The 24,417-nt window shown below is 49.3% G+C and overlaps 1 protein-coding gene across 1 annotated transcript; it reads left to right on the top strand.

Moving 5' to 3' along the window:
* The first annotated feature begins 13,552 nt into the window (after positions 1-13,552).
* On the top strand, positions 13,553-14,515 carry LOC141155518 (olfactory receptor 6F1-like). The gene has a single exon (XM_073642387.1). The coding sequence runs from the start codon at positions 13,553-13,555 to the stop codon at positions 14,513-14,515; it is 963 nt and encodes a 320-aa protein (XP_073498488.1).
* The last annotated feature ends 9,902 nt before the right edge of the window (positions 14,516-24,417 follow it).

Below are 24,417 nucleotides of genomic sequence, written 5' to 3'. Positions count from 1 at the left end.
GTCTGCTTTACAGTTATAGGGTATGCAGTGAGTCCAACGGCTGACCAAATTTAGGAAAAACCCCACTAAGAATTTAAAGACACATAGAGCAGGGCCACAGTAACAACAAATTCCCCTTAGAAAGGAGAAGGTCTCCCATAGTGTTGGCCTATGCAGTGAATGCAAGGGCTGCCAAAAATTGGGAGGCACTCCAATGCCCCTTGGAAGAGACTTAGAGGGCCTCATAAAAAAATGTTCCCATTATTATACTTGTAATACCCATGCACTAAGTGTATGGGCTGACAAACATTTACCCCTGGGGGGTATACATGATCATACTGTATAAATATTTTTTTTACGGGAATTATAAACATCCATTTAAAAAATTATGTGGGTGTTGCTTCACGGACCACAGTCACCCTGGTAATATGGAGGTGAAGGATGAGGAGAAGAACAAATAGCCAAAATCAGGAAGCATATACCCATGTATGAGTGTGAAGAGGTGCATGGAAATACACCTCCCAAAAAAGACACTGGATTAAGACACTGGAGTTTATGTTACGCTGCTATCATTCGGTGGTGTTGAGGAGTCTGGCCCAATTCAGCCCTTGATCATTTTGATAAGAGTCAGCCTGTCAGCATTTTCAGTTGACAGGCGGATGCGCTTATCAGTTATAATTCCACCAGTGGCACTAAAAGCCCGCTCTGATAAAACGCTGGCGGCAGGCAGCCCAGGACCTCCAAGGCAAGGTACGGTCGGCAAGGTACTCTCTCAGCATCTTCCCAAACTTTGCACTCCTTGTGAGAGTACCCTGCAACTCAGGGCCTGCACGATGGGAGGGTCTGAGAAACCTGTCCCAGAACTTTGACAGTGTTCCCCTGCCTCTGCTGGATTGCATTTGTGTCTCTCTCACCTGTACTTCTTGGTTATCCAACGAAGTGTGACCTCTGCCGCCAGCGTTTTCAGGTGGGAATTTTTTAAATATTTCTGCAACAAGGACCTTCTGGTACTGCCCCATTTTTGTAGACCTGTCCGCCTCAGGAATAAGAGATATAAAGTTCTCCTTGTAGCGTGGGTCTAGAAGTGTCACCAACAGGTAATGACTGTGACCAAAAATTTCGAGAATGCGAGGGTCATGGGAAAGGCAGCGTAACATAAACTCAGCCATGCGTGCCAGACTGCTAACAGGCAAGACTTCCGTGTCCTCACCAAGAGGATGACTGACCATGCTTTCCTCCTCCTCCTCTCTGTCCTCTGGCCATCCACGCTGAACAGACGGTATGACAGTTGTGCAGGTAGTATCGTCTATAGCGCATGAAACTAGCTCCTGTTCTTCCTCCTCTTCTTCCTCATTGTCACCCAATCCACGTTGGGATGAGATGAGGCTGGGCTGTGTGTAATCACCCTGTATGGTTCCTTGCTCCATCTCATCATGCTCTGCCTGCAATGCATGCTCTTTGATTGTGAGCAGAGAGCGCTTCAGAAGACAGAGAAGCAGGATGGTGATGCTAATTATGGCGTCATCGCCGCTCACTATCTTGATGGAGTCCTCAAAGTTTTGGAGGATGGTACATATGTCTGACATCCATGTCCACTCCTGAGGTCTTATGTGTGGAGTCTGAACTGAGTACCGATGGCCTTGTTGATACTGGTACTCAACAACTGCCCTCTTCTGCTCACAAATCCTTCCCAACATCTGCAGTGTAGAGTTCCAATGCGTGGGGACATCACACACCAGTCTGTGAGCCGGAAGCTGCAAACGCTGCTGAAACACGGCAAGGGTGGCGGAAGCTGTAGTTGACTTTCTAAAATGGGCACACAGCAGGCGTACTTTAACAAGCAGATCCGGCAGTTCCGGGTAGGATTGGAGAAACCGCTGAACAACGAGTTTAAGCACATGGGCCAGGCATGGTACATGTGTGAGCTCGCCTCGCCTTAGAGCCGCCACAAGGTTCCGGCCATTGTCACACATGACCATGCCTGGCTGTAGGTTCAGCGGTGTGAGCCACAGATCTGCCTGCTCTTTCAGAGCTGTCCACAACTCTTAAGCATTGTGCGGTTTGTCACCAAAGCATATTAACTTCAGCATAGCCTGTTGCCGCTTGGCCGAGGCAGTGCTGCAGTGCTTCCAGCCTGTGACTGATGTGGTCATTTCAGAGATGGAGGCTGAAGAGGAGTAGGAGGCTGAGGAGGATGAGGTGCAGGAGCTGTAGACTGTGGGGGCAACACTGATTGACCTAGGGCCCACAATCCTTGGCGTCGAGAGGACATGTTCCGTCCCAAGGTCTGACTGGGTCCCGGCTTCCACTATGCTAACCCAGCGTTCCGTCAGCGAGATGTACCGTCCCTGCCCACAAGCACTTGTCCACCTGTCTGTGGTTAGGTGGACTTTCCCATTAACTGCTTTGTTGAGGGCACGGTTAATGTTTTGGGACACATGCTTGTGTAATGCGGGGACGGCACAAAGGGAGAAATAGTGGCGGCTGGGGACCGAGTACCAAGGGACGGCCGCCGCCATCAGGTTGTTGAATGCTTCTGTCTCCACGAGCCTAAAAGGCAACATTTCGAGCCCAAGCAGTCGTGAAATGTGGGAATTTAGTACTGTGGCCTGTGGGGTGTTGACTGCTTATTTGCACTTGCGTTCCAAGGACTGGGGTATGGATAACTGAACGCTGCGCTGGGACAAGGGCGTGGACGTGCTTCCTGATGCTGCTACTTGAGAGTGTGCAACAACAGGTGCAGGGCAGGAGGCATCTTCGCATGCACCATGAACAGGGGATTGGCTTGCATGCACAACAGCGGAAGAAGCAATGGTGCCACCTGCAGACACTGTTCCTGGACCCTGGGGTTCGGCCTACAAAGTCGGGTGCTTTGCTGCCATGTGCCTGATCCTGCTGGTGATGGTCAGGCTGCTCATTTTGCCACCCCTGCTGATGCTGGTCTGGCAGGTGGTGCAAATGGCCTTTTTGGGGTTATCGGCAGAGTCTTTGAAAAACAACCAGACTCGGGAAGACCTAACAGTTGTACTGGCAACTTCCTTCGTGTTGGTGTTACGGGAAACGGTTGCCTGCCTTCTTTCTGCGGCCACTACACTGCTTCTTCCTCCCTGTTGGGGTGCTCTGCCTCCCTCCCCCTGTGTGCTGCTGTCCTCGCTCTGATTGTTATCCTGCCAGGTTGGGTCAGTTACTATATCATCCACCACCTCGTCTTCCATTTCCGCACCCTGTTCCTCCTCCTGACTTTCTGGCAATTGTGTCTCATCATCGTCCACCTCTTGTGACACTTTCCCACCGTCGCCTTCGTGTGACCGTGGCTGCTCAAATATTTGGGCATTGCTACATTAAGGTCTCCTCTTGCTCCGCTTCAAGTGGACCAGGTGAGAGGCCCGAATCTATAAATGGGAAAGTGAACAGCTCTTCGGAGTGTCCAAGTGGGAGGAAGGAGGATCAGAGTGAGGAATATGCGGTCCTGACTCACAGTTACTGAGACTGGACCTTGTGGAAGACAAGGTGGTGGTGGTGGCTAAGTGACTGGAAGCATTATCTGGTATCCAACCAATAACCTTTTCACACTGCTCTGTGTTCAATAGTGGTGTTCTGCGGTCCCCTATTTATTGGAACAGGAAGGTAGAGCGAGAAGGTGTGGGTGCTTGTTGTGGCACAATTTCAGCTTGCCCACGGCCTCGGCCTCTGCATGCACCATCATCACCATCAGGTCCTGTTCCCCGTCTCTTGCCACGTGCCTTACCCATTTTAAATGGAGGACAATATCTTCCATGCTCACAACAAATGACTGAATTTGGAGGGAACTTATATGTGATCCGTGTGACGGACAAACCACAGTTTTAAATACCTGGCCTGTAGGTAACTATTTTGAACAGCAAACTGGTCTCAATTGCTTCACTGACACACTGAAACAAATTTTTAATGGAGGTCAGAAATGGCAGTATTTTCTGAAAACGTATATGTGATCTGTGTGACGGAGAAAACACAGTTTTACATACCTGGCCTGTAGGTAACTATTTTGAACAGCAAACTGGTGTCAATTGGTTCACTGACACACTGAAATTTTTTTTATTGGAGGCCAGAAATTACAGTATTTTCAGCGCAATTATATGTGATCCGTGAGCTGGATTTTTAGCGATGTAATATGGAAAGGACCTGGCTGCATTCTGCAGTGCCAACAAGCTAATGGCACAGAAAAACTGTGCTCTCTGGATTGCTTTTTAAGCAAATAATGAGGATTAAGATTAAAAAAAAATATTCCTGGCCCCTGAGACCTGGGCCTATTTCTAGAAATACCTAACAGCAGCAGCAGCAGCTGACAAAACTGGAATGGAGCCTCTTGTGTGCTATATACCCTGCCTGCCTGATATCTCTGCAGACGGATTAGTCTTCAGAAGGACTGTTTGTTGAGATGGATATGTGTCTCTAATATAGTTTGGTATACCTACACTAACTTGAAACAAGCAAATCTCTCCCTAGCTCAGCAGCAGCTCTCCCTACACTGTATGATTCCGAAGTGACTGTGACGAGCATGGCGGTGCCAGGTCTGATATAGACCTGATGACGCTGTGTGGCCTGCCAATCACTGTAGTGCCACAACCAACATGGCTACGGCATTACAGTGAGTGGCAGGCAATCTCTGCATGTTCATTGGCTCTCTAAAGAGCGCCAAACATGCAGGGAGGAGAACCGAGCTCCCGCCGAGCAACCCCGGAAATACTCGGCGAGCGCCGAGCATGTCGAACAGTAGCGAACATGATCGCTCATCACTAGTCACCACCCATCTGGAAAAGTTTTCCCCCTCCCATATACTAATGTGCCTTAATTTAGGTGTATCCATATAAATGGCCCACCCTGTATAGTGCCATTAATTCCACAGTGCTTTACAAACATTATTGGCACTGTCCCCATTGGGGCTCACAATCTAAATTCCCTATCAATATGTCTTTGGAGTGTGGGAGGAAACTGACGCAAACACGGGGAGAACATACTCCTTGCAGATGTTGTCCTTGGTGGCTAACCACTGAGCCACCGGTCTGGCCCAGACCTTCATGATAATTTTTTTCACTTATAACGTGCCTTTGGTAATTTAAAGTACGTACAAAATAACAGGTGGCAATGCATGAACGCCACTTCTCCACGTGTATCCATAAAACTGAGATAAAAAAGCACTGTACTCAGTTCTTTCTGGCTGTATTATAGACAAAGTATGGAGCACCACTTCATTCAAAAGGGACAATTTAAAGCCCCATTTGATGGGGACGCAAAGGTTAAGGGCCAGAGTGGTTGTATTTTCGTCCGAAGCAAGTGAGAGTGAAGCGAGCCCCAGGGAGAACCGCTGGTATGGCGCTAACACCGGGGGTGAGTAAAGGGTGTTGTTATTATATAAGGGGGATATAGTAATTGAGAAGGAGTCATTTGAGTAGTTTACAACTCTTTTAAGTGTAAACCTCTTCTTGAAAATGCTTTTGGTAAACCTCATATAAAACTTTGTGCAACTAAAAGTCCTTTGAGATATCAGTTACTTTTCATTGTCAGTTACTTTTTTATCACTTAGGAAACTTTTTTTTTCTTTCATTCTCTTTTATAATTGCACCAAATGGGAATTTCTGCATTACACATTTATCATTAAAGTCAAGAAAACTATTTATACCAAAGAAAATGAACTTTTGAAATAAAACAAATAGCGTCAGGGAGGCGATCGGTGCGTTGCAAGGACACAGCATTTTGTTTCCATTATTTTATCTTAGCTGTATAAGGGTGAGTTGTACTTTTATATACAGTATTATATATTTTATATGTTGATATATCTTAATAATACCGATATCAACATATTTTTTTAAACTATATTTGCATAATATAATCACTTTTTTAGTAACTAATTTGTATAACCATATTCCAGGAGCCATAACATTTTACATTTTTCTGTTGTTGCTTTATAGTTGATTGTTTTTCATTGAGCGAATTGTTGGTTTTTTCGATATCATTTTAGGGGGCATATGACTTATTTTATTTTTTTGGAGACTAGATGAACAAAAAACAGCAATTCTGGCATTATTTTTTATGGTTAAAGAAATGTTATATTTCAGAGTACAGGTCGTTTTCTTTGATCTTTTTTCAGCATCATTATGCATTTTGAAGCATTAAAGAAGGATTTATGTTCGTACTTGGGATATATTTTTTGTTCAAAAATATTATATTGAACTTTTTTTTACAATATTTGTTAGTTCCATGGAAGGAATTGAACATGTAATTGCTTAGTTACTTAATACACTGATATTTTAGTACAGTGTAGTAAGAATATTAAAGGGTCTGTCTTAAAAGGGTTGTCCACAACTTTAACACTGATGGCCTATCCTCGGGATAGGTCATCAATGTCTGATCGGTGGGGATGCAACATCCGGCACTCCCGTCTATCAGCTGTTCCTGGTGTCAGTGGTGTCCGGAACGCTCAATGGAATAGTAGTCGTGGCAGAGTATTGCACATCCTGCACATCCAACCCCTAAGGAATTGAACAGGGGGCAGATGTACACTGTCCGGCCGCGGTCACTATACAGTCGATGGAGGTGTGCTGTGCAGCGCCGCAACTGAGGAGTTCCAGCTGCTGCCGACACCGGGAACAACTTATCGGTGGGGGTAGCGGGTGTCACACACCCACTGATCAGACATTGATGACCTATCCTAAGAATAGGCCATCAATATTAAAGTCAAGGACAACCCTTTTAAACTGATAATCACTTTTTGTAATGCAACCATCAACTGATTGTAATGAGTATGGATTCTGAAATTTTGGCAGAAAATTGTTTTTGGCTGAAGAAAGCTGTGACTAGAAATCCTTGCTCCAACAGCAATGGTTCATTCAGATGTCCATTATTCATGTACGAGTTCTATATGTGTTTTTCACAGATTCAACATGTACTCATTGTTGTCTATGTGGTTGTTTATATGCCTATGTTTTTTTGCAGACTTAGCGGCAGCAAAAAATAAAAATGGAGATGTCGGTTTTTGATCCTACTCATGGATCAAACTCAACCATTCAAGTCCATAAAAACGTAGGCAACACGCGGACGCCATCGTAGTTACACCTAAGTGCTGTCTGTTTTTCATGTTTGATTGACAAGAGCTGCTTAAAGGGACTCTGTCAGCACAGAATGACTGTTCAAACAAAGTACAGGCGCTCGGTGTATTATGACGTGACTAAAAAGTCAAATGCACCTTCCCACCTACTTGTTTTCCAAGTATCTCTGCCATAGGCGGATTATAATGGCAGATAGTGGCGGGGGGGCCCCTGGACCGCTCCCACAGCAGCGGCGCACGGCCGCTGCTTCTTCTTCGGCAGGGCCAGCACTGCAGCAGTTAACTTCCCTGTGCTGGCCCGGCCGCGTCACTGCTAGGAGACACGACCCTGTGCGTGGCCGTGTCTCCTAGCTGTGACGTCATGCAGTGCGCACCCGGCCTGCAGTGGTACACCGGAAAAGAGCAGGAGGACTGGAGCCGAGCCAGGGGATGGTGAGTGTGTGTGTGTCTGTGTGTGTGAGTGAGTGTGTGTGTGTGTATGTATGTGTGTGTAGGCAGATATCATTGTGTGTTGTCTGTTTATATTTATTTTTGTGTTTCAAATGTGTTTATGCGTGTATGTATATGTCTGTATATGTTTGTGTGTGTGCGTGACTGCGTGCGTGACTGCGTGCGTGACTGCGTGCGGCCTCCTGCTGAGTATAGATGGCGCCGTGCGGCCTCCAGCTGTGTATATGTAGCGCCCCGAGGGTTCGGTCGCTACAGACGTATTGCATCTCACCCAGAGGTGCGATATCTCACTTCCAGGTAAGGATGGCTCAGGACCCTAACACCCACATGCACTACACCACATTTCCGGGGGGCAGGGAGACAATGCTCCCAAGAGTGAGCACAACTGCCCCTGTCCATGGCTAGAGTGGGGGGAGGGAACACCTAGAAAGGGGGAACCCGGTAGTGTGTGGGTGGGGAGAGTAGATCCAGGGTGCACAGTATAGAGGACTATATATGGTGGGCACCATCTTAGAGTCAGGGAGAAAGAAAGAGGAGTAGAAAGAGAGAGAGCATGAGGCTGGGAGCAGAGGCTCTGCATGGGCTCTGCTCCGCAGGCAGGCCAAGTCTTAAGGCCTTGGCCTGGAGGAGAAGGAAGGAAGGGAGAAGAACGGAGGAAGCTCTAGGAGAAGACTGAAGGGACCCCAGGGGTGCGGACCGGCCAGCCGCCACCGCACGCCGCCGCTACCAGAGTAGGGGGGTCAGGCCAAGAAAAGGGAACCGGATCCCTCATCTAGTGGAGGAGAGCAACTACCCTCAGCTAGTAACCGGAGGCCGTGGCACTGTACGTGCACGGCCCCTCACTACACCCGTTAGGAAGGCACCATATAGGACCCAGGGAAATGGAACATACGTTTGCCCGCCAAGGCCCGAGGCAGCTGGACAGAAACGTGGTCAATTGTGGGGTACAACAGGCCAGAGAAAGGACACACGAAGGGGGTCCTGAGAAGTATTCCAAAGGTACCTGGGAGTTGGCCGAGCCCCTCACCTGGTGAGCACAGCACGACGTGGGCAGCAATTACCTGCAGAAGTGGCTTGGAGTGTAAAACTGTGAGTAAAGACCCTGGACTGCATCACTGGACTCTGAGTCATTACTGTTGCTCCCGCGCACCATCACCCCCACCATCTGCACTCACTGCCCTGAGGCTATACTCCTCCCGTGGGGAGTTATACTACCCACTGCTGTGCCCACAACATCAGCCTCAGCGGTCTGCCCCACAGCAGCGGTTCTCAGTGACCGCAATCCACGGGTGGTGTAGTCGGACATTTAAACATTACAAAACCAAAGAAACAGATCCGCCACGGTTTGACCGCCCTGAGCCACGGGACCAGGTCGCCGCCACGGAGACTACAACCCCCAGCATTACACAGAGACCCGGTTCCGGGTATTCCCCTACACACACGGCCCAGGGGGCACGTCATATAGATGGCGCCGTGCGGCCTCCCGCTGTGTATAGATGGCACCGTGCGGCCTCCCGCTGTGTATAGATGGCGCTGTGCGGCCTCCTGCTGTGTATAGATGACGCCATGCGGCCTCCTGCTGTGTATAGATGGCGCCGTGTGGCCTCCAGCTGTGTATAGATGGCTATGTGCGGCCTCCTGCTGTGTATAGATGGCTACGTGTGGCCTCCTGCTGTGTATAGATGGCTACGTGCGGCCTCCTGCTGCGTATAGATGGCGCCGTGCGGCCTCCTGCTGGGTATAGATGGCGCCGTGCGGCCTCCCGCTGTGTATAGATGGCTCCGTGCGTCCTCCCGCTGTGTATAGATGGCTACGTGCGGCCTCCCGCTGTGTATAGATGGCTACGTGCGGCCTCCTGCTGTGTATAGATGGCTACGTGAGGCCTCCTGCTGTGTATAGATGGCTACGTGCGGCCTCCTGCTGTGTATAGATGGCTATGTGCGGCCTCCCGCTGTGTATAGATGGCTACGTGCGGCCTCCCGCTGTGTATAGATGACTACGTGCGGCCTCCTGCTGTGTATAGATGGCTGTGTGCGGCCTCCTGCTGTGTATAGATGGCTACGTGCGGCCTCCTGCTGTGTATAGATGGCTACGTGCGGCCTCCTGCTGTGTATAGATGGCTATGTGTGCTCAATATTGAGTCATACAATTAATGTAAGGCTATGTGCCCACGATGCAGAAATGCTCCGGATTTTTTTTGAGCATTTCTGCATCTCCCTGGCAGAAAAAACGCATGCGGATTGTACATGCGGATTGTACATGCGGATTGTACATGCGTTTTTCCTGCCAGGGACATGTGGAAGTGAAGTGTTCTTCACATGCATTTCTGCATGCGGGTACAAAACCAAAGAAACAGATCCGCCAACATCAGCCTCAGCGGTCTGCCCCACAGCAGCAGTTCTCAGTGACCGCAATCCACGGGTGGTGTAGTCGGTCATTTAAACATTACAAAACCAAAGAAACAGATCCGCCACGGTTTGACCGCCCTGAGCCACGGTACCAGGTCGCCGCCACGGAGACTACAACCCCCAGCATTACACAGAGACCCGGTTCCGGGTATTCCCCTACACACACGGCCCAGGGGGCACGTCATATAGATGGCGCCGTGCGGCCTCCCGCTGTGTATAGATGGCGCCGTGCGGCCTCCCGCTGTGTATAGATGGCGCCGTGCGGCCTCCTGCTGTGTATAGATGGCGCCATGCGGCCTCCTGCTGTGTATAGATGGCGCCGTGCAGCCTCCTGCTGTGTATAGATGGCGCCATGCGGCCTCCTGCTGTGTATAGATGGCGCCGTGTGGCCTCCTGCTGTGTATAGATGGCTACGTGCGGCCTCCTGCTGTGTATAGATGGCTACGTGCGGCCTCCTGCTGCGTATAGATGGCGCCGTGCGGCCTCCTGCTGGGTATAGATGGCGCCGTGCGGCCTCCTGCTGGGTATAGATGGCGCCGTGCGGCCTCCCGCTGTGTATAGATGGCTCCGTGCGGCCTCCCGCTGTGTATAGATGGCTACGTGCGGCCTCCCGCTGTGTATAGATGGCTACGTGCGGCCTCCCGCTGTGTATAGATGGCTATGTGCGGCCTCCTGCTGTGTATAGATGGCTATGTGCGGCCTCCTGCTGTGTATAGATGGCTATGTGCGGCCTCCTGCTGTGTATAGATGGCTACGTGCGGCCTCCTGCTGTGTATAGATGGCGCCATGCGGCCTCCCGCTGTGTATAGATGGCTACGTGCGGCCTCCCGCTGTGTATAGATGACTACGTGCGGCCTCCTGCTGTGTATAGATGGCTGCGTGCGGCCTCCTGCTGTGTATAGATGGCTACGTGCCTCCTGCTGTGTATAGATGGCTACGTGTGCTCAATATTGAGTCATACAATTAATGTAAGGCTATGTGCCCATGATGCAGAAATGCTCCGGATTTTTTTTGAGCATTTCTGCATCTCCCTGGCAGAAAAAACGCATGCGGATTGTACATGCGGATTGTACATGCGGATTGTACATGCGTTTTTCCTGCCAGGGACATGTGGAAGTGAAGCGTTCTTCACATGCATTTCTGCATGCGGGTACAAAACCAAAGAAACAGATCCGCCACGGTTTGACCGCCCTGAGCCACGGGACCAGGTCGCCGCCACGGAGACTACAACCTCCAGCATTACACAGAGACCCGGTTCCGGGTATTCCCCTACACACAAGGCCCAGTGGGCGAGTCATATAGATGGCGCCATGCGGCCTCCCGCTGTGTATAGATGGCGCTGTGCGGCCTCCCGCTGGGTATAGATGGTGCCATGCGGCCTCCCGCTGTGTATAGATGGCGCCGCGTGGCCTCCTGCTGTGTATAGATGGCGCCATGCGGCCTCCTGCTGTGTATAGATGGCGCCGTGTGGCCTCCAGCTGTGTATAGATGGCACCGTGTGGCCTCCCGCTGTGTATAGATGGCGCCGTGCGGCCTCCCGCTGTGTATAGATGACTACGTGCGGCCTCCCGCTGTGTATAGATGGCGCCGTGCGGCCTCCTGCTGTGTATAGATGGCGTCGTGCTGCATCCTGCTGTGTATAGATGGCTCAGTGTGGCCTCCTGCTGTGTATAGATGGCGCCGTGCGGCCTCCTGCTGTGTATAGATGGCTCCGTGCGGCCTCCTGCTGTGTATGGATGGCTACGTGCGGCCTCCTGCTGTGTATAGATGGCTACGTGCGGCCTCCCGCTGCGTATAGATGGCTATGTGCGGCCTCCTGCTGGGTATAGATGGCGCCGTGCGGCCCCCCGCTGTGTATAGATGGCTCCGTGCGGCCTCCCGCTGTGTATAGATGGCTACGTGCGGCTTCCCGCTGTGTATAGATGGCTACGTGCGGCCTCCTGCTGTGTATAGATGGCTACGTGCGGCCTCCTGGAGTGTATAGATGGCTATGTGCGGCCTCCTGCTGTGTATAGATGGCTACGTGCGGCCTCCTGCTGTGTATAGATGGCGCCATGCGGCCTCCCGCTGTGTATAGATGGCTACGTGCGGCCTCCCGCTGTGTATAGATGACTATGTGCGGCCTCCTGCTGTGTATAGATGGCTACGTGCGGCCTCCTGCTGTGTATAGATGGCTTCGTGCGGCCTCCTGCTGTGTATAGATGGCTACGTGTGCTCAATATTGAGTCATACAATTAATGTAAGGCTATGTGCCCACGATGCAGAAATGCTCCGTATTTTTTTTGAGCATTTCTGCATCTCCCTGACAGAAAAAACGCATGCGGATTGTACATGCGGATTGTACATGCGGATTGTACATGCGTTTTTCCTGCCAGGGACATGTGGAAGTGAAGCGTTCTTCATATGCATTTCTGCATGCGGGTTGACAAGAGCTTTCCAAGCGATTTTAGCATCACTTGGAAAGTGCTTGACAACTTGGTCACACCTTTTCTTTGAATGACAGCTCTGGCTTCATAGATCCAGAGAAGGGCAGACACTGATGGAAAATAAGTGGGTGAGAAGGTGCAACTAAATATTTGGCCATGCCACGATGTACCAAGTTTGAACAGTCATTCACAGAATTCCTTTAAGAAACCTCCATCACGTTTTTGTTGCATAAGAGACAAACTGATGTAATACTGATGGTAAAAACTGATCATTGACCAAACGCTGTTGAAAAACTGATCCAAAACACTGATGAAAATCACTCAGATTTCTTTGCTTACAAATAAAATCACTGACATTTGAAGGAGGCCTAAGGTTGTATTACAAGGTGATACAAATAAATGGTAGTCCATACAATACAGAAGAACCTGTAATCCTTAGCCGCTCTTCTCTCTGGGTTGTAGACCCCTATGATGTTTCTCTTTATTTGAGCTGGGTTTATGCTTATAGTTTAGTGTAATCAAATTGGCTCTCAAATCTGAAATATTTTTGTAATTAAATGAAAGGGTTAAACTAAGAATTGAGAGAAAGTCTGTAACTTCCGGAAATGCATTATTATTCCTCTATCCAAGGATCGGTTCTGTTTGGGAATGGGAAAAATAATCAAGGGGTCTCTGGTCACTTCAGTAGTAGTCACAAAATCCGTGCTGGATATATCACAGAATGAACACAGGTAGTGGACGACGGACCTTTCTGACTTTTAATGGGGTCTGATGGCTTTTACCAAGGTGGTTCCACCTTTCAGTTTTGACTCAACTATTGCCACTCTATGGCTTTACTCCACTTCATCTATTGGGAACGACTTTACATGGAAAGTCTTTAATTTCCCTAAGTCTATGAATGAAAACATCTAAGACATATAGTACTGTAAAAATAATACCCAAATTAGAGTTGCCTAAAATTGGGCACTGGAAATAAAGGTGTAAAAACAACTTACTAATAAGGTTAAGGAGTTTATTGAAAATTATACCCATTTGTGTGAAATTTTTAAAATCCATTATTCTCAGAGTCCATGTATTGGGACAATGATTTCAGAAGTTGTTTTCTCAATGGCATCATATTTTTAGGATTTAATATGTTTTTTTAGATTAGAGCAACAATTTATATTATTCCATTTCTAACATTTTTGCTTTTTCTTAAGCTCAAAATGTTGACAATGAAACAGAAAAATGAGACAGTTGTAACCGAATTTCTTCTTTTGGGTTTTTCTCTGTTGGAAGAGACAGGATTCTACCTCTTCATTATTATATCTATTATTTATATTATCACCATAACAGCCAATATATTCATTATCACTATTGTAAAAACTGAGAGACATCTACATAAACCCATGTACTTTTTTATTGGTGGACTCTCATTTCTAGAAATCTGGTATCCTTCGGTCACTGTCCCCCGACTCCTTTGGTCTCTTAAAACTAGAGAAGAGTCCATTTCTCTTGCCGGTTGCATGACACAGTTTTATTTCCACTTTTCTCTTGGCGCAACAGAAATCATTCTCCTGACTGTAATGGCCTATGACCGATATGTGGCCATATGTAATCCACTGCGCTACTTAAGCATCATGAGTCCTAATCTTTGCTTCCTACTCATCGTTGGATCCTGGGTTGGTGGCTTTGTGGCAGTGGTGGTTCCATGTCTACAGATTTCAAGCCTTTCATTTTGTAGAGGAAATCAAATCGATCATTACTATTGTGATCTCGGTCCCTTACTCAAGCTCTCCTGCTCGGACACATCAAGTATTGAAAAACTGTTTTTCTGTCTCAGTTTGTTTATAATTTTAGGCTGTTTTTTCTTAATCATTGTCTCGTATATATGTATAATCCGAACAACAATGATGTTTCCAACCGCAAGTGGGAGAAGGAAAACATTTTCAACCTTTGTCTCACACCTGACTGTTGTCTTACTATTTTACGGTACCATTATATTCATGTTTGTCCGACCCAGTACCGGTGGCCTCTTGCACTTGAATAAAATAATTTCTGTCATTCCGTCCATCGTGACTCCTCTTTTGAATCCCATGATTTATACGCTGCGGAATAAGGAAGTGATTCAGGCCATGAAAAAAGCTGCTATGAAACTGAACGTTTTGCATTTCTTGTATAAGGGGTGAGAGACTGTGTATATAGTAATGCTATTTAGAAGATGTTTTTAAAAATATATTGAAGATCTGGTCTGCAGTGCATGTCTTCTCGCTCTTTCTGAGTCTGTGGATTACATAAATCTCCGAGTCAAACATGACCCGCAGACAATGGCTTACTTTTCAGATTGGTATTGCTTCACCCCACTTAAAACAAATGTCCAGTCATGAGCTACAAAATTACATGTGAGTCCATACATGCACGTTATTATTACTGTCTATTTATCTTTCTCAGTGCTTATTCCAGACCATTATTTATCTCTGCTCCTTATGGGCACAGCTGTGATGTGTGATTACTAGTGATGAGCGAACGTCCTCGCTACTGCTCGGTACTTGCCCGAGCATCTCACTGCTTGAGATGCTCGGCGCTCGCCGAGTATTTCCGGGGTTGCTCGGCGGGAGCTCAGGTCTCCTCCCTGCATGTTTGGAGCTCTTTACAGAGCCGATGAACATGCAGGGATTGCCTGCCACTCACTGTAATGCCGCAGCCATGTTGGTTGTGGCATTACAGTGATTGGCTGGCCACACAGCATCATCAGGTCTATACCAGACCTGGCGCCGCCATGCTCGTCACAGTCACTCCGGATCAGACAGTGTAGGGAGAGCTGCTGCTGTGTCAGGGAGAGATTTGCTTGTTTCTAGTTAGTGTAGGTGTACCAAACTATATTAGAGACACATATCCATCTCAGCAAACAGTCCTTCTGAGGACCAATCCATCTGCAGAGATATCAAGCAGGCAGTGTGTATAGGCTGGCAGGCAGGGTATATAGCAGACTGCAGTGCACATAGCACAAGAGGCTCCATTCCAGTTTTGTCTGCTGCTGCTGTTAGATATTTCTAGACATAGGTCCAGGTCTCAGGGGCCAGGAATAATTTTTTTTTGGATCTTAATCTTCATTATTTGCTTAAAAAGCAATCCAGAGAACACTGTTGTTCTGCACCATTTGCTTGTTGGCACTGCAGAATACAGCCAGGTCCTTTTCATTTTACAGGGCTAAAAATCCAGCTATTTAAAACTGTGGTTTGTCCGTCACATGGATCACATATAATTGCGCTGAAAATACTGAAATTTCTGGCATCCATTAAAAATTTGTTTCAGTGTCTCAGTGAAGCAATTGACACCAGTTTGCTGTTCAAAATAGTTAACTACAGGTCAGGTACTTAAAACTGTGGTTTGTCCGTCACACGGATCACATATACGTTTTCAGAAAATACTGTCATTTTTGGCCTTCATTAAAAATTAGTTTCAGTGTGTCAGTGAAGTAATTGACACCAGTTTGCTGTTCAAAATAGTTACCTACAGGCCAGGTATTTAAAACTGCGTTATCTCCATCACACGGATCACATATACGTTTTCAGAAAATACTGCCATTTCTGGCCTCCATTAAATTTTTTTTTCAGTGTGTCAGCAAAGTTTTTGATACCGGTTTGCTGTTCAAAATAGTTACCTACAGGCCAGGTATTTAAAAGTGTGGTTTCTCCGTCACACTGATTACATATAACTTCACTCCAAATTCAGCCATTTGTAGTGAGCATGGAAGATATTGTGTTCCATTTAAAATGGGCAAGGCGCATGGCAAGGGACGGGGAACTTGACGTGATGGTGATGGTGCATGCAGAGGCCGAGGCCGTAGGCAAGCTGAAATTGTGCCACAACAAATACCCACATCTTCTCGCCCGACCTTCCTGTCCAAATTCCTAGGGGACCGCAGCACACCACTATTGAACCCAGAGCAGTGTCAAAAGGTTGTTGGTTGGATAGCAGATAATGCTTCCAGTCATGTTGCCACCACCACCACCACCCTGTCTTCCACACGGTCAAGTCTCAGTAGCCGTGAGTCTGGACTGCATATTCCTCGCCCTGATCCTCCTTCCTCCCACCATGCCGAGTGCCCAGAGACAACTGATCCCACACTTGGACATTCCGAAGAGCTGTTCACTTTTCCATTCATAGATTCGGGCCTCTCGCCCGGTCCACTTGAAGCGGGACAAGAGGAGATCACATGTAGCGATGCCAAAATATTTGAGCAGCCACGGTCACACGAAGGTGACGGTGGGAAAGTGTCACAAGAGGTGGATGATGATGAGACACAATTGCCAGAAAGTCAGGAGGAGGACAAGGGTGCGGAAGTGGAAGATGAGGTGGTGGATGATATAGTAACTGACCCAACCTGGCAGGAGGACATGCAGAGCGAGGACAGCAGCACACAGGGGGAGGGAGGCAGAGCACCCCAACAGGCAGGAAGAAGCAGTGTGGTGGCCGCACACAGAAAGCAGACAACCGTTCCCCATAACACCAACACGAAGGAAGTTGCCAGTACAACTGTTAGGTCTTCCCGAGTCTGGTTGTTTTTTAAAGACTCTGCCAATAACCCCAAAAAGGCCATTGCACCACCTGCCAGGCCAGCATCAGCAGGAGTGGCAAAACTAGCAGCCTGACCACCACCAGCATGATCAGGCTCATGGCAGCAAAGAACCCGACTTTGTGGGCCGAACCCCAGGGTCCAGGAACAGTGTCTGCGGGTGGCACCACTGCTTCTTCTGCTGTTGTGCATGCAAGCCAATCCCCTGTCCATGGTGCATGTGAAGATGCCTCCTGCCCTGCACCTGTCGTTGCACACTCTATAGTAGCAGCATCAGGAAGCACATCCACGTCCTTCTCCCAGCGCAGCGTTCAGTTGTCCATACCCCAGTCCTTGGAACGCAAGTGTGGCACCCCAGGAGTCCAGTTGCCACAGTAGCATTGCCTCCCTCACAAGGGGTGATGCCATGCCTGGAAGTAAGGAGGGGTCCCCTAATCAGGTTTTGCTAGCATGCAACACTTTCCTGGCTCCAGACCAGCAAGGGGAGCTCCTCCCCTTAGCAACTGGGATCTGGAGGCGGGGTTAGTTAGAGTTAGTGAGAGGAGTTGAAGACAGGAGATTGAGGAGGAAAGACCTAGGGAGTGGAGCTGCACGGCAGTTCACCCCAGAGGAGAGAAGCGTAGAAGAACCGGACACCGGAGTCCAAGGTTGTGGGGCACTGAAGGCCCAGCAGCAGATACTGGAGGGCAGGAGACTGAAGGTCTCCTGGCCCCATCAGACGCCTGGAGGCTCATGCTGAAGCCCGAGCTGCATGCTATACGGGTGAGCACAAGGATGTTTTACTCAGGGACGAGGGCCACAGCATAGCTACAAGCAGCTGGGCCAAAGAGATTAGCGCAAAGGGAAGGCCTACAACTTCACCTGGCGAGGTGGATTCCTAACTTGCTTCCAGGCCGCCCGGACCTCTACTACCAGCTAGTACCCATGCCCCGGTTTGCCTAACCACCGCAATTAAAGATAAGAGGAAACCACCATTAAGTTGTGGGCTGATTATTAACTGCGCCATCCTCTGCACTACACCGCACAGCAACATCTATAAAATCACCACTTCCTGCCCTGGAGCTAAGCTCTGCCTGTGGAGAGCTGAACCAACTCTGCTGCGTCATCATCGGCTCCAGAGGTTCTACACCAGAGCGGCGGCTCCATATAGCCGCATACCACTGGTGGCGTCACGAACATTATATAAAAACTATAATCACCTTTCTCAAATTCCCCTTTTATTGACCTCCCTGGGTCACGGACCGGGTCACCGCCACTGTGACATCTCCCCTAGCAACGACCGGCCCGGCTACCGAGTACCCCACGGCCCAGGGGGCACGTCAACTTGGCGTCACGAACAGGATTCACAAAGCCCGGTATAACCGGGTCCTGTGTGCCATAGACTGTACTGAACTGTATTATCACGTCATTTGCCGTCAGCCGAGGGGAAGCAGGAGGCCCCGATCCGGAACCGCCGTTTAAGAGATCCTTCCGCCTGCAGAGCAGCATACTGGTACGTCAGCAGACGCCCAGGACCTGGCTGAGGTTCACTAGCGGGGAGGAGGATGCCCAACCGAGGAGAGGATTCAGCCGTGGCCGCAGCCGCCGCCACTGTACTGCCGTTATCAATGCCATCTGTACCAGGGGTGGCGTGGTGGCCCCAGTACTCAGGGGAGTCGCACACTCTGAACGACTTTGAGGAGAGACTGCGCAGTTTGTTTAAAGTGTACCCCCTGTCTGAGGAGCAAAAAGTCAGCATCCTCATAGGCCAGCTAATCGGTGCAGCCCAGAGAGCGGTGAAGTCCTGGCCGAGCAGGGACAAAGGCACTGTTAAGGAAATACTGGTCCGGTTGAAGGATACCTTTGACACCCGCACCGCAGCAAAAATTAAGATGAAGTTCTGCGGGCCATTAAACAGGTAGACCCCGACAGTGTGCGAGACAAGGACAGATTGCTAACTGAGAAGTTTATCGAGGGACTCCTGTCTAACGCTCACCAGACACAGCTGCACAGTATGGCTCTGCAAAACCCTGCTCAGGACTTTGCGCAATTTAAAGACCGAGGCATCCGGGTGCTGCAAAACCCTGATCTGGATTTTGCGCAATTTAAAGACCGAGGCATCCGGGTGCTGCAAGCATCAATCCCAAGTGGCACTGCACCCCTCCTGCGCCCAGCTATCACATACCACCAGGAGGTGGCGTCCTTTTCCCCAGCACCTGCGGAGGCTGACGCGCAGACCCTAGATAATGACCCGTCTGCAGACCTACGCCTTCAGGTCCAGGAACTAACCAAAACTGTGCAGGCCATGCAAGTGTCTCCAAAAGAAAGGATCCAGCTGGCTTCCAGTCCAGATGACGTCCCGTGGCGACCGCAGAGAAGAATTCCACCGACCAGAGGGAGGAACAGCGATCACTACGATCAGGACGGACAACCCATCTGCCGCCGCTGTCAAAAGGAGGGGCACTTCGCAAGATTCTGCGATTTAAAATGAGCAACCCTTGGGGCAGAGGGCCAACCCCGAGGAGTAAGACGACCAGGCTCACGAAGCTGGCGAGACAAGTACATGGGAGAACGACCGGTCCTACCTGTCGTGCTTGATGAACGCATTGTTGGACACTGGTTCCCAGGTGACAACGATGCCATATATCCATTATAAAAGATACTGGACTGACTCAGACATTACCCGCAGTCCAGATGAACATCTTAACATCTATGCCAGCAATGGTCAGCCCTTGCCTCAGGTGGGGTATAAAGAAGTGACCATAAAAGTTGGCCGAGTAGAATTGCCATCACAAGGAATGATTATTGTTGATATTGATCGCCGAGAAAGTCATCCTATGATAATTATAGGCACCAATGTGATAGAGAATTGTCTTGGGGAAATTATTCTTTTGTTGCAACAGGTCGCAGAGACTGCCAGTTCCAGTCAGCAGAAAGTTCTGCAGAAGGAAATCAGAGCCCTGATGAAAAGACAACAGGTAGAGCTGTCTGGAGGAGAAGTCGACAGTGTCAGAATGAGTGATCCATTCCCCACTGCAATGCTCCCTAGGAGTGAAATGTTAATATGGTGTCGGGCAGCAATAGGTCTCAGGGGTCAAGATTATCAGGCCCTGGTAGAACCCGTGTACTCTCACAGTAGGCCCACCATCTTGACAGCCAAGGGGGTAGTCGATGTCCGCAAGGGGCGGGTACCGATGCGCATCCTGAATTGTGGGGAGAAAGAGGTCCATTTACACCCGGTATGCCACTCTTGCTAAGCTGTTCACTGTCAGTAACAATGCAATAAAGGCAGTGGAACCCTTGCCTCCATCCAAATCAGCGGAGGATAATGGCTCCAAGGGGCAGATGGAGGATTGGTGTCAGAAGCTCCAAGTGGGCACTGACTCCACCCCTTTGCACCAAAAGCATGGAGTATATCGGGTGGTCCAAGAATATGAGCGGGTCTTCAGTAAACACCCACTAGACTTTGGGCATGTTAAAGGGGTCCAACATTATATCCCCATAGGAGATCATCCAACCCATTAAAGAGAGGTACCGGCCTGTACCCCCAGCTCACTATCAATGTACTAAAAGGAATGTTACGGGAGATGAAGGAGGTTGGGGTGATCAGAGATAGTTGTAGCCCCTGGGCAGCTCCATTAGTCCTCGTTAGAACGAAAGATGGTACAATGAGGATGTGTGTTGATTACAGGCAGATTGACCGCATTACACATAAGGACGCCTACCCATTACCCAGAATTGAGGTATCCTTAGCAGCATTGAGATCAGCTAACTATTTCTCCACTTTGGATCTCACCAGTGAGTACTGGCAGGTTCCTGTGGCAGAGGCGGACAGAGAAAAGACCGCGTTTACAACACCAATGGGCCTCAGCGAGTTCAACTGCATGCCATTCGGGCTCTGCAATGCCCCAGGAACCTTCCAGTGGTTAATGGAGTGTTGCCTAGGACACAAAAACTTTGAAACCATCCTGCTGTACCTAGACGACATAATTGTCTACTCGAAGACATATGAAGACCACCTGGAGCACCTGGCCGAGGTGTTCGAAGCCCTATCTGGTTATGGCCTGAAAGTAAAGCCGTCCAAGTGCCACCTGTTGAAGCCCAAGGTGCAGTACCTAGGTCATGTGGTAAGCGCCAAAGGTGTAGCACCAGACCCTGAAAAAGTCACCGTGATCAAGGACTGGCCCAGACGCTCCACTATCAAGGAAATGCGGCAGTTCCTCGGGCTGGTAGGCTACTACAGGAGATTTATCAAGGGTTTCACCAAGATAGCGGCACCCATTCAGGACCTCTTAGTGGGCCAGTCCAAGAAGGCCAAGAAACAGAAACCTCCGTTCAAATGGGGTAAACCAGAAGATGAATCTTTAACTGGACTGAAAATGGCTCTTACTCGAGACGAAGTCCCGGCCTACCCCGACTATGGCCAACCCTTTATGCTTCATACTGATGCCAGCAACTTGGGATTGGGAGCAGTGCTGTCCCAGGTACAGCAAGGCAGAGAGAGAGTGATTGCCTACGCCAGCAGGAAGCTCCGGCCCACGGAAAGGAACCCCGACAACTATAGTTCCTTCAAGTTGTAGTTTTTAGCCATAGTCTGGGCTGTAACAGAGTGCTTCAAACACTATCTCGCCTCCTCCAGATTTACAGTCTTCACAGATAACTACCCGCTGACGCACCTGGAGACTGCGAAGCTTGGTGCCCTAGAGCAACGATGGATGGTCCGACTGTCTAACTACGAGTTTACCATCAAGTATCGGGCGGGGCATAAAAACACTAATGCTGATGCGCTGTCCAGGATGCCCAACTTGCCAGATGGGGGAGAAGACCCGGAAGAGCTGGAGGAGATAGAGCTACCCGCTTTCCATCGTCACGGGGTGACCCAGTGCTCCCACTGTGTGAGGGACAAGCGCTCCGCCAACAGAGAAGCCATGTTCAACCCATTGCCCCATCATGGATGGGCAGAGACGCAGGATAGCGACCCAGCTGTCCGCCTGGTAAAGGAGTTGCTGACACAAGCTGACTCGTACCCTGATCCAGATGCTCCACAGGAGACCCAACAGTTGTGAAAGGAGAAGGGAAAACAGTTCATCTACGAGGGAAAGCTGTGTCGAAGAAGTATTAACTCCCGGACACACGAACTGGTCTGGCAGGTGGTAGTCCTGAGGCGGGATGCTCCAATGGTCTTAGAAGTGTACCACGATGGAGCAGGACACTTTGGGTGGCAGAAGTTGGAAGCCCTGCTACGTGAGCGATTCTACTGGGCTGGCATGAGGAAAGCAATCTAGAGATGGTGTCGAGAATGTGGTCCATGCAACCTGAGACGGAAAGACCGTGACAGCCAGAGGGCTCCCCTGCAGCCCATAATCACCAAACAACCACTTGAACTGGTAGCCTTGGACCACGTGAAGCTAGCCCCAAGCCGGTCAGGCTATGTCTACGCTCTCACCATAGTAGACCACTACTCCTGATTCCTTGTAGTAGTACCAGTGAAAGATCAGACGGCTCAGACGGCAGCCAAAGCGTTTCAACAACACTTTTGTCGCCCGCATGGTTACCCTGAACGAGTGCTCACCGGCCAAGGTCTAGCCTTTGAAGCAGAAGTGTTCCAAGAATTCTGTAACTTGTACGGCTGCAAGAAAATAAGGACGACGCTGTATCAACCCCAGACCAACGGGTTGTGCGAGAAAATGAACCAGGTGGTAATGGACCTGTTGAAGACGTTGCCCCTTGAAGAACATAGCCTGTGGTCAGAGAAGTTACCAGATTTGGTGGACCTATATAACCACATCCCGGTGAACTCCACCAACTGTACACCCGCTTACCTGATGAGAGCAAGACCTGGTAAGCTACCCATTGACTTAGACATGGGAGTTTTAACACCAGAGACGACATCACCAGATGCAGATTGGGATACAGAGCAGCAGCAACAATACCGCAAGGTGCAAGAATGTGTGGAGAGAAGTTTGTCCCAGGCGAGGCAGAAGCAGGAGAAAACTTACAATCAGCACACACCTGCAGTTCCCTTATCACCTGGAGAACAGGTACTCAAGAGGAAGAGACGAGTCCATAAATTAGATGACCAGTGGGAGGTTGAGCCATACAGTGTCCTACCCTCGAATTACAATAACACCAAAGTGTGCCTCATCAGTAAAGATGGAGGGGAAACTTCAGCAGCAGTCTCAAGAGAACACCTGAAGATATGCCCTGAACGGTTGAAACACAAAGAAGAAGACCAAGACCGCCCTCAGCCCACCAAAGAGGTGGAAGAAACCGTCCAGACAGTCTTTGGAGCATTTCCCCGGTCTTGGACGCAGGTGAACAGAGCAATTGTGGTACCTGTCCTGACCTTTCTCCAAGCGGCCTCACCGGAAGCTGCAGAGGCTCCAGAACATCTGGAAGACTAGTCGGCCTCAGAGACAGATGCTTCATCAGCAGCAGATCAGGAGAATCTACCCTCTGCTAGCAGTGAACCTATCGTACCTAGGATGAGTCAAAGAATTTGTAAGAGATTACCCAGCCTACCGGTGTTACCTCAGACTACCTGTAGTGTAGTTCACACTAAACCCACCGCACCAGGGGTAGACACTAGGGACCAGGGTAGGTCAGTGACAACAAATGTACTACATAGATCGACCCGGAGTACTAAAGGTCAGCTCCCTGCCCGCTGGAGGAACTAAAGTGTAAGAGAATAAAAGTGTATGTTATATATAGTTGTAATCGTTAAATAATGCTAGATATACTGTATATATTTGTTAAATTTATGGACAATTGGACCACAGGACTAGGTGTGGTCAGGACAATATTGAAAATAGTTAGTAAGTGGCCTTGAAAATAAACCGCAGGCGTGGCTGAAGACCAGGCCCACCGAAAGAGTGCCCTGAAGCCACGCCCAGGGACGATACACAAAGTGGGTTGATGCGGTTCCCACCAGCCAAATTTCAGTTATCCGGATTGTGGCGTAAAGACTAAGCGCCGCAGTGACTGCTATATGTTTTTGCTTGGGTTTTTGTAGTTTTTGCCTTTTGAGATTTTGTAAACTGTTTGTAATGTGAATTGTTATTGTTAATTGTTAATTTTAAAAGATAACTTCAGTACTCCCGGACTGAGGTTAACTAGGGGGGAATGTGGCACCCCAGGAGTCCGGTTGCCACAGAGGCATTGCCTCCCTCACAAGGGGTGATGCCATGCCTGGAAGCAAGGAGGGGCCCCTAATCAGGTTTTGCTAGCATGCAAAACTTTCCTGGCTCCAGACCAGCAAGGGGAGCTCCTCCCCTTAACAACTGGCATCTTGAGGCGGGGTTAGTTAGAGTTAGTGAGAGGAGTTGAAGACAGGAGATTGAGGAGGAAAGACCTAGGGAGTGGAGCTGCACGGCAGTTCACCCCAGAGGAGAGAAGCGCAGAAGAACCGGACACCGGAGTCCGAGGTTGTGGGGCACTGAAGGCCCAGCAGCAGAATCTGGGGGGCAGGAGACTGCAGGTCTCCTGGCCCCATCAGATGCCCGGAGGCTCAGCAGCACATAGGGCCCAGCACCG

Source organism: Phyllobates terribilis, unplaced genomic scaffold (genome assembly GCF_046119375.1).
Source record: "Phyllobates terribilis strain yellow unplaced genomic scaffold, ASM4611937v1 Scaffold_7__3_contigs__length_470593459, whole genome shotgun sequence".
NCBI lineage: Eukaryota > Metazoa > Chordata > Amphibia > Anura > Dendrobatidae > Phyllobates > Phyllobates terribilis.
Note: the sequence above shows the minus strand (reverse complement) of the source record. Positions and strands in the feature narration are given on the sequence as shown.

Bases quoted from the DNA above. Each gene is read 5' to 3' on its own strand.
- LOC141155518 (XM_073642387.1), top strand. From the start codon at position 13,553: ATGTTGACAATGAAACAGAAAAATGAGACAGTTGTAACCGAATTTCTT.